The sequence below is a fragment of the Lontra canadensis genome, unplaced genomic scaffold (genome assembly GCF_010015895.1).
Source record: "Lontra canadensis isolate GAN:19392208 unplaced genomic scaffold, GSC_riverotter_1.0 scaffold35, whole genome shotgun sequence".
NCBI lineage: Eukaryota > Metazoa > Chordata > Mammalia > Carnivora > Mustelidae > Lontra > Lontra canadensis.
In genome coordinates, this window is record NW_022631029.1 from 2,026,914 (window position 1) to 2,037,963 (window position 11,050).

General features: G+C 47.0%; 1 protein-coding gene across 1 annotated transcript; it reads right to left on the minus strand.

Annotated features, from left to right (window-relative positions):
• Window positions 1-675: 675 nt before the first annotated feature.
• On the minus strand, window positions 676-11,001 carry SMIM7 (small integral membrane protein 7). Its single transcript, XM_032867566.1, has 5 exons — window positions 10,914-11,001; window positions 10,790-10,831; window positions 10,244-10,296; window positions 6,351-6,441; window positions 676-926 (listed from the first exon to the last, which is right to left on the minus strand). The coding sequence occupies exons 1-5, from the start codon at window positions 10,937-10,939 to the stop codon at window positions 911-913; spliced, it is 228 nt and encodes a 75-aa protein (XP_032723457.1). The 5' UTR covers window positions 10,940-11,001; the 3' UTR covers window positions 676-910.
• Between the last annotated feature and the right edge of the window lie 49 nt (window positions 11,002-11,050).

Here is an 11,050-nt window from a genome sequence, read left to right on the forward strand (position 1 = left end):
CCTTCCAAAGGAGATTCTATGCAAAATGCTGTATTTCCTCACTGCTTTTCAACCTTGAAATCACTCACTTGAAAAGAAGACCCAAAATTTCAAGATTTCAGACCTGGAACTGATTATCATCATGTAAGTCATTCATTCTTAAAAACTATACATTTAATGGCCCCACAGGTTACTTTAACAGAGGGCTGCAAGGCAGGGCAAAATTTCTCCTAACACCCACATCTGCCCCTGCCAACTGTTCCGTACCTCTCTTCCACAGTAATCAGTAAGGCTTCACCCTTAAAGTCCTGGGCATGACCTCAGAGGCACTGAGTGGCCAAGCAGAGCCCATTGAGACAGGAAAGGAATTTGGACACAAGCCCAGCAACAATGAACTTGCTTGTTATTCCTAAACACAGTCCAGTAAAGAGGCTGCATCAATCTTAAAAGCCAACCCTTCTGTTTCAGATCCCTGGATAAAAAATTATTTTGAAAAATCTATATAATTTGAACCAAAAAAGGAGGGTTATTAAAAAATAAACTAAGAAACATCCAGAAATGAGTTTCTAGTAAAAGCTTGCTAGATGAGAAATTCGATCTAAAAAAGCAATCTACACAACGTTCTTTTATCTGTGGGGAATGCAATGTTATCACATCCCCTTCCATAAACCCTCCTAAAACTCTTTAAGTAGACAGCATTTCAACGCAGAAACCAAAGTGAAAATATCTTTGAAAAGAAAACAAGGACGTGGCTGGGAAGCCGTATGCAGCTTGGCGAACATTTTTTTCCACCCACCACGAACTTGGGCTTTCTGGGAAGGTCGCTGGTTTTCCGGTCAAAACCATTCTTGAAGTTGTCAGGAACGGAGGAAGGGAGACTCAGCATCTGGGAAGGTGGTTCCTGGTTCCCAGGAAGGTGTGTGTCTGGGGCTCAGGAGCCAAAGAGCCTGGAAAAGTCAGAGGGCAGAGATGTCCGTGAGGATGGGAAGGATGTAAAGCTATAACTCAGAAAACATTTTCAGAAAATATTTTGTTACTGTTATTAAGATTATTTTATATTACTTATGACTCTATAAATAACTCTTCTGTTACACAACACAAATATACTTAACACTACTGAACGGTATATTTTATCTTATTTATAAAGCAGGGCTTGAACTCATGACCTTGAGATCAAGACCTGAGCTGATAGCAAGAGTCAGATGCTTAACTGACTGAGCCACACGGGTGCCCCCAAGATGGTACATTTTATTTTATTTTATTTTAAAGATTTTATTTATTTATTTCACAGAGAGAGAGAAAGAGATCACAGGTAGGCAGAGAGGCAAGCAGAGAGAGAGGGGGAAGCAGGCTCCCTGCTGAGCAGAGAGCCCGATGCAGGGCTCGATCCCAGATCATGACCTGAGCCGAAGGCAGAGGCTTAACCCACTGAGCCACCCAGGCGCCCCGAAAGAGTTTAGATTTATAGAAATGTTGCAAAGATAACAGAGTTCCCATATATATATCTTTTTAATAGCTCTGTGGTCTTCCCCTGGAGACCTCTGTCATAACTTAACAGACCCATTCTCAATTTCATGGGCATTTATATAGTTTCCAGGCCTTTCCCATTCAGATTTTCGTCAATGACCAGAGTTAACTGTAATCATCTGTTCACTCAGAAAAAATAATCTTTTTTTTCAAATTGTGAAAGTCATCATCGACTTGTAGTAATAAAGAATGGGCTAAAATAAAATGTTACAGATTCTGATGAAGTACTTTCTTAAATAGCTTTTATTCTTTTTAAAATGTACCATTTTGGGGCGCCTGGGTGGCTCAGTGGGTTAAAGCCTCTGCCTTCAGCTCAGGTCATGATCCCAGGGTCCTGGGATCGAGCCCCGCATCGGGCTCTCTCCTCAGCAGGGAGCCTGCTTCCTCCCCTCTCTCTCTCTGCCTGCCTCTCTGCCTACTTGTGATCTCTGTCAAATAAATAAAATCTTTAAAAAAAAAAAAAAAAAAAACTCTTTCCAAGATAAAAAGGCTTTTTGAAAAAAGAACAACAGATTGTGCAGGACCGCCACATGCAAAAGAATGAAGTTGGTTCCCTATCTCACACCATATGCAAAAATAACCTCAAAGTTGATCACAGACCTAACTATTAAAATTAAAACTATAGAACTCTTACAAGAAAACTTAGGCCCAAATCTTCACGACCATGGGTTGGGCAATGATTTTTAGCTACCATACCAAAAAGTGCAGGTGACAAAAGGAGAAATAGACAGAATGGACTTTATCAAAATTAAGGTTTTTTTGTGCTTTAAAGGACACCACCAAGAAAGTGAAAAGACAACCCAGAGAATAGGAGAAAATATTTGCAAATCATGTATCTGATAAGGGATTGGTTTCTAGAATATAAAAAGAACTCTTATAACTCAGTTATAATCCAGTTAAAAAAAAAAAAGACAAAGGACCTAAACAGACATTTTTCTAAAGAAGACATACAAATGACCAATAAGTACATGAAGAGAGAGACTCAATGTCATTAACCACTGGGGAAATGCTACCCAACCTGCACATCCCCTAGGATGGCTCTAATGAAAAAGACTGACAATAACAAGTGTTGGCAAGGATGTGGGGGAAATTGGAACCATCACACAATACTGGTGGGAATGCAAATTACAGCAGCTACTTTTAAAAAATAGTCTGGCAGAACCTCAAACAGATAAATATAGTAACCATACAACCCAGCAATTTCACTCCTGGTTATGTACCAGAGAGGACCGAAAACTTAAGTCTGTCTACACAAAAACTTGAACACCAGCGTCTGTGTCAACAGTGTTCATCAACAGTCAAAAAGTGGAAACATTCCAGATATCCATCAACTGATGAGCAGATAAAAAGGCTGTGGCACAGACACACAATGGCCTATTCTTCAGGCACAGAAAGGAATGCAGTGCTGATACACGCTACAACACGCTGTAACCTTTAAGACATCACGCTGCACGAAAGAAGCCAGACACAAACGGGGCCATATATCATTACGATTCCGTTTACGGGAAATACCCAGAACTAGCAAATCCATAATGACAGAAAGTAGGTAAGTGGCTCCCAAAGGCTGGTGGGAAGAAGAGGCAGTCATTGCTTAATGGATATAAGGTTTTCCTTTGGGGTGATGAAAATGTTCTAGAATTGCATTGTGGATGGTTTCACAACCCTGGGAATATATTACAAAATACTTAACTGTGAAGACTGACTTCTACTTTTACTTATTAATCCTGCTCTGTGATTTGACACCCTCATCTTCTCCGTGTCTTCCCACCCAGTATTTTATTACAAAGATTTTTACATATAAAAGAGTTACAAGAGCAGTTCCGTGAACCCCCGCATATACACCTCCATTCTGTAATTAACACTTTGCTTTACATGGGCGCCCAGGTGGCTCAGTCAGTTGGACCTCCGACTCTTGATTTTGGCTCAGGTCATGATATCAGGGTGGTGGGATTGAGCCCCACATCAAGTTCCAGGCTCAGCAGGGAATCTGCTTGGGATTTTCTCTCCCTTTCTGTCTGCTCCTCCCCGTGGGCATGCTCTCTCTTTTCTCTCTCTCTCTCAAATTAAAAACAACAAAAAACTGTGCTTGGGATGCCTGGGTGGCTCAGTCTGTTAGGCGTCTGCCTTCAGCTCAGGTCATGAACCTGGGATAGAGTCCTGCATCAGACTCACTGCTCAGTTTCTGCCTCTGCTCCTCCCACTGCACACACTCTCTCAAATAAATAAATAATAATAAATAACTTTGCCTTACAGTGTACCTATCCATTTATCCAGCTACCTTATTTTTGATATATTCCATTGTTAACGTGCAGGTATCTATACTCAGTTCCTAAACACTCGGGCATGTTTCTCTCCACGTTTCAAGTTTTTTGCGGCTTTTTAAAAATTTCCCAAGTAGCTCAGTCAAGCAACATGAAAGTGGGTGTAGGGGGAACTGCAAACCATCCCCTTGGGCCCCGTGAATCTCCCTCAGTGATCCAAACAGGGTCACCTCTGTGGACAGCCTGGAGCAGATCCTTCCAACTCCCTGGCTGGAAGTCTTTTTTTTGTTTTTTGGGTTTTGTTGTTGTTGTTGTTGTTGTTTTAAGATTTTATTTATTCATTTGACAGAGATCACAAGTAGGCAGAGAGCCAGGCAGAAAGAGTGGGGGAAGCAGGCTCCCTGCTGAGCAGAAAGCCTGATGTGGGGCTTGACCCCAGGACCCTGGGATCATAACCTGAGCCAAAGGCAAAGGCTTAACCCACTGAGCCACCCAGGGGCCCTCTGGATGTTTTCTCCACAGACTTCGGGCATTTATTCAGTGTTTACTGCATGCACATCACAGCCGGGGCCGGAGGGCATATGTGAGCGACCTCCAGCCTTTTTTGCTTTCGAAACATTCCCCTGTGCAGACAGAACCTGCAGCACGTCGTCAGTGATGGATTGCGACAGCTGCTCGTGTGGGCGTCCGTTTGAGTTACCCGACTTTTCCCCTGTTCTTGGACATTTAGGTGATTTCCAGATTTTTTTTAATATCCTGGGAAAGCCAGTCACGGCCTCCCTGACAGAGCCTTTTCTGATGAGATCTTCCCTCACTCGCGGCACCTACTGAAAAGGATGGCCCAGGTCAGGTATTGACAAAAAAGCCACACAGTAAGTAGTCTGAGCTTTACACGCCCAGCAGTTTTGTCTCAGGGCTTCAACCCCTCTGCCGTAGTACAAATGCAGTCACAGAAATGGGTGTGCCAAACTTCATGCATGAAAACAAGAAACAGTTAAATATGGCCCACAGGCTGTACCTTGCTGACTCGACCTCAGGGATTATGCTGGATTCGGGATAACCCCCATCTAACTGGACCTAGGTCACACCTAGCTAAGTCAAGCAGGCTCTGCTCCCAGGAAGCGAAATCAGAACACCAGGCTACAAACAAAGATAGCCTTGAGCTGAGCTAGGAGGTCACAGAGCCTAACGCGACCGTCTCAGTAACAGGCCAACAGGTGAGCCATAAAGGAAGCTAGGCTGGTGAGAGGATGAATGAAGTAGATGGACAGAAAAGAAGGATGAAAACACAGGAGTTCTTCCCTGCCCCAGGACCTCTACACATGCTATCATGCCTCTCTTCAGCTCTGCAAATGGCAAGGCTTCCTCCTGTTCTTTAGGTTTTGATTTACATAGCACTTCTCTGTGAGCCTTCACATCCTGACCATCACCTAAACTGAGATCCTCCCATTCGCCTCATCAGTGATTTTTCCCTACTTATTTTTCTGTCCCTGTCCCACCTGCTATACTGTACATTTGCTGATGGCAACAACGATGGCTGTCTCGGTCTCAGCTATCAACTCAAGGCACAGCCCACACTGGATAGTTATAAATCAGTAAATGAAGGAAGGAAAAGACAGGTCAGAACCTGGAAAGACCAACACTGTTCTACTTCCTGTGAATCCTAGCTATGCCCATATCCTCCTCTGCAAACTCCCTGATCACTCCACCAGCCCTCTCAGTACCTGCACAGGCCCGTTCCGAGCTCTCCAAAAGGGGTTCTCTTGACACACATCACAGTCCTCATTCTGGGCTCTAAAACACTTCCCAGTGGCACAGTGAAACTCCTAAGTCCGGGAATCATCCCCTCACACAGCCACTGGGCTGGCACAAGGACCACCCAGCAACCCCAAATTCAGCACCACGATTATTCAGGAGAGCAGACTTTTTATTCTCTTCCTCTTTAGGGGAAGAACGGGACCAGCCCAGCACGGTTAGCCCAGATGATAACACACCAGGTTCTCCTACAGCGTTTTCCCTGAGCCTGTTTACTCTTGAGTCTCACGATTCATGAGCATCATTAAGGCCCTGACACTGGAAGGAAAACCAAGCCTAATGAGGAAATGAGATTTTTTTTTAAGCCTAATGAGGAAATGAAAAATGGGCATGAAAACAGAAAAGAGTCTGAAGACACTTCTGAGGGCTATCCGCAGGGCAGGAGCAGAACCCAGCAGCACGCTGGCCATTAAGCCACATTTTCCACCTTGGCAGATACCAAGGATAGGCTAAAGACAGCACAGCTGGCAAGAGGTGAACAGGGCCATGGGCTCGAGGGAGGGCATATCTTGGCAGCCTCTGCCAGGAACAGGTGGAGAACTTGGAGAACACCGTGTTCCAATCAAAGCTCCAGCCTAGACCACAGTGACACAGTCTAACCTTTGTAGACCTGCTTCCCTCTCTAGCCTGGCAGAGTTCTCATCCTGCAAGCGGGAAGCGTGACATGAAAGTGCAGAGTGAGAAGAGAGAAGACGAGCTTCCGGTGGGTCATTCTAGAGAACAACACCGAGAACAGGACAATGAAGGGGACAGGCAGGCTGGACTTACACGATCATGCAGAACATCATGAAGACATTCCACAGGGCGATGAAGATCCGGAAGTATCTGAGGCTCAGTAGGAACTCCCGGATGTTGTCACCTGGAAAGTCAGAACGCGTTTTTACAAGCACTGCTGACATTTCTGTTGTCACAGCCGCAGGGTGCTTCCACGGTTTCCAACCACCCCGACCCCACCGCCCCACGTTCCAGGGGCAGCACGGCTTTTCCTGTGGGTCACCTCTGCTCCCCAACTCTTGGTGCTCGAGCAGTAGCTGCCACTGACCAACCCCTAAAAGCACTCAGCCTCTGACTGGTTCAGGGAGGAGCACGTGACCCAAGTCTGCCCAATGAGACTCAGTCCTGGGACTTTTGTCCCAACTACTGGGAAAGAGGCACTTGCTTCCTGTCAGCCTTGCTCGGCTAATAAGATGTAAGCCCTGTCCTTTAAGGAAGGGGGTGGCAAACTATGGCCCCTGGGCCAAAGCTAGCCCCTACCACCTGTTTCTGTACGGCCCAAAAGCTAAAAATGTTTTTAAAACACTTGAATGGTTAAAAAGAATACTCAGAATACCTTGTAAGACTCAGAAATTACATGAAATTCACATTTCAGGGTCTACAAATAAAGTTTAATCAAAATACACCCATGCTCGCTCATTTATATACAGGAATACCTTGGAGATATTGTGGGTTCGGTTCTAGAACACCGCAAGAAAGCAAGTCAAATGAATGTTTTGGTTTCCCTGTGCTTATGAAAGTTATGTTTACATTATACCGGAGCCTATTAAGTGTGCAATAGCATTATGTCTAAAAAACAATGCCAACACATAAATTACAAAACTGTGGCTAACAAATGCTGACCACTATCTGAGCTTTCAGCAAGTCCTGTTCACTGATCACAGATCACCACAAATACAACAATAATGAAAAAGTGAAAAGCTGCGAGAATTACCAAAATGTGACAAAGAGACACCAAGTGGGCAAACACTGTTGGAAAAATGCGGCTGACAGGCCTGCTCACACAGGATTACCAGAAACCTTGAGTCTGTAAAAATACAGTATCTGCAGAGCACAATAGAGAAGCACAATAAAACAAGATATGCCTGTATTTCCCACGGCTGCTTTCAAGGAACACAGCTGACATGCTGCACCAGACAATATACGACCCAAAAAGCCGAAAACGTTTACGATCTGATCCTTTACAGAACACTGGGCCCAGCCCTGCTCTAGAATCATCTTTTGCCAACACAAGTCAGCCTGAGAGTAAAACCAACCCAGAAGGAAAAAGAGAGCTGGAGAGGGCCACACACAGAGCCCTGAGGCCAGATGTGCCTGAAAACAGTCTAATCCTTTGAGGTTTCCATTTGCTCAACCACTTTGGGTTGGGTTTTCAGTGCTGGCACCTGAAAAAGCATACTAATTCAGGCAAGTAAAAAGGAGGTTCTGCTTTGATGGTTACTTACCCTAGTCCCCAGATGCCACAGAACAGAACCCTTCCAAGAGGAAGCAACTTGGTACATTGAGACTCCAGAGGCATGGGTTCCAGAACCTTCCTCCAGAGTTTTAAGTCACTCACCTCTCTAATCCTCCAGAATGAAATGAATGGGTCCACGTGGGGTAATCTACAAGGGAGCTACCCAAAGTGTCCTCTCTAGACCAGGGCTGTCCCATAAGTACAGAATACCAGGCGGGAGCTCAGGAATTTACAGATACCAGCACCGCTGCACCAACCAAGCACGCAATGGGCACACAGAGTCTTGCTGAACACAGTTTAGATGAGTTTGATATTACCCAACCCACTGGGAGAGCCATGTGCAACCCAACCCAGAGTGCAAATGTCAAACACAGGTCCAGCCCCAGGATGTCTGAGAGGCACTGCTTGAGGAGGCCCTTCTCTGGGCCCAGCATCACAAAAACAGGCTCTCCTGCCATCAACAGATGTTAAGTGAAGGCCACTTGTCCCAGGCAACAGTCAAGTGCAGAGGATACAAGGAGAAACAGGGCAAGTATCCCTGCCCTAAGAAGTTCAAAACAGGACAAATACTAAGCAAGTAATCACAACTGTTACTCACCATGGCCAGTGCCATGGGAGCATACAATGGGGGGATGCCAGCCTAGTCCATGTGGGGGATTGGAGGTCAGAAAGCTCAAAGAGCAAGTGCATAAGCTCCGACCTTAAACACAGGCAGGAGTTTACTGCCCTTCCACGCAGAATGACTTTGCTCAGTCCCCAGCCTACATATGCCCCAGTTTCCTCCTGTGTAAATGGGGGTGACAAGCAACTAGGAAGACCTCACACCAGTGCCTGGCATGCAGATGGTTCTCAACAAATGCACCCACTACAGTACTGGGGTGAGCCAAGCACAGGGAGAGCAGCATTCTCTGTAGTGGCAGCAGTAAGGACAGAATGCGGGCTGGAAGGAGACGTGCAGAGAGCCCTTGATCAGAGGGAAGCCACTGTTGTAACTGTCCTTGTCACTGACACCCCCCCCCGCCACCAAGCCCTTCTTCTGTTCTCCCACCCACCCCCCACACCTCCGATTTAGATCTCCAGAACACAGCCCCAAGAGTTGGTATAGTACCTTCTACAGAGTGAGTAAGTGATATAAACAGCAGCTGAATGAACCTATGGAGGAAAGAATGAATGGATGAACGGTCTAGCGACTGAGAGGGAACAGCCTCCGGGATCAGAAAAACTCAGTTCAATCGGGATGTTGGCACTGATTTCCTACATGGCCACAAGCAAGTCAAGCCACAGCCCTGAACTTCATTTTCCGTATCTATAAAATGGGGAAAATGCCCTTTACCTTTCAGGATGGAGGCGGAGCCCCACACCTACAGGAAGCACCCAACAAAGCAGCAACCACTGGCTGGGCCCCCAATGAAAGGGAGTGGTCTGATCGGCATCGAATTCACTGCTCCTTGATATTCTCATGCAATGCTCCAACACGGCACCCACCACCTTGGCTGCAATGCCACGTGCTCACAGGTCCTTCCCTCCACACGTGGCAGTTGGAGCAGCAATCCCATCCCTGTCCTCACCTCTCATCTCCTCCATCACCATTTGTTCCTTGTTTAGGAACTGCCTGTCCACCCCAGAGCAATACAACCCACAAGGCAGGAATTTCATCTGTCTTGTTCTCTGCTGTGTCTGCAGCATTCAGGACAGTGGCCACCATGTGGCAGGTGCTCAATAAATGAGTGATGAATGATGCATGGACACAGAAGTCATGTGCGGGTCCCACCAGGTTTCAAATAGTTACATGAATAAATTCCAGAGCTCCCAGGACAGTGAGATGATATAAAGATGAGGAGGTAGGGGCTGGGATGAGGGAGAGGCCACAGGCCCCTGCCTAAACGGGGTCCTGTTTTTCTTCATTTCATCCAACAGGTGCCAAGAGGTTGCCTAAACCCTGAGCTATAGAATGTTCAAATTTTTCTTGATAAATCAGACACCTGAATTTTTATGTGACATCTGATTTATTTGAAAGCTAACGTTGGCATCTAATTAAAATAGGTCTGCAGCACTTTGAAAGCGATGGCCAGTTGTTCATTCATTCACTCATGCCGGAGGACGGGCCCACAAGGACACAGAAATGGGCCCAAACAAGCAAGAGCAAGTGTGCAGGGCAAATATTAGCCAGATAATAGCATACATAAAGGAAAATCATGACTGTAGGAAGTCATATGGGTGGTGACCTACGCAGGGAGGTTTGACAGGAGAAAACGGATGACAAAAGTGAGCAGAAGGAAGAGCACATCTTCAGCCCCACTTCTCTCTCTCTCTCTCAACAACCCCCAACCCACACACACCCTAACTGGAAAGACTAAGGTAGGGCTTGGCTGAGTAAAAAATTGTCCTCTCTGAACTGGACCGATTTCCGAGTCCAGAAAGGAGGCCTTACCTGTGCTGGGCTCCCTCGACTCCTCCCCAAAGCTCTGCGTGTCCTTCTTTTTCCTACAAAGAGGAACAGACAGTGTCCACTTTCCATGGGACATAAAGACCACTCGATCCCCTGGCGCTGAACCCCAGCTCAGAGGGCCTCGGACAGTTTCAGCTCTATCCCTCCAGCTGAGCTGCTGTGTGACCTCAGGTGGTTGGAGGCCCCTTTCTGGATCATCATCTACCTGCCAATCACAGGCCTGCAGCCACCAAGGTGTAGAGTTGGTCCGTGAGTACAGAATAGGGCTAAAAGCGGGGGGGGGGGGGCGAGGGGACGGGCGGGAGGCTCTCCGGGATGCGAGAAGAAAGATCCCTGGGAAACGAGGCAGTCTGTATTTCAAGCCACCGTGCAGCACAGGGTCAAAGGAGGATGGACGAGGCTGGAGGCGTGGAGAGAGGGAAAGCTGGGCCTTAGGGGCGTGGCCTACGGTGTGGGGCGGGCTCACGCTCGCGGGGGCGGGGCTACGGGTCCCCTGGGTGGAGCCGCGATCCAAAGCGGCCTACTCACAGCTTAAAGTTGAGCACTGCCCCTGCGTTCATCAGCAGCGTCCTGCGAAGGAGAATTAGGTTACCTGGGCTGCCCCTCGTCCCTCTCACCCTTCTCACCCCAGCTTCTGGCCCCCCCTAATTACCCAAACAGCAGGATGTCCCCGATCATCGTTACGGCCGAAGCGTCCGTCAGAACCGGAAGCGGAAGTCCTGGAAGGGGAGGAGAGAAGAGCACGAGCCGACCAATCTCGAAGCTTCGCTGGCGAGGGCTGGTCCAATC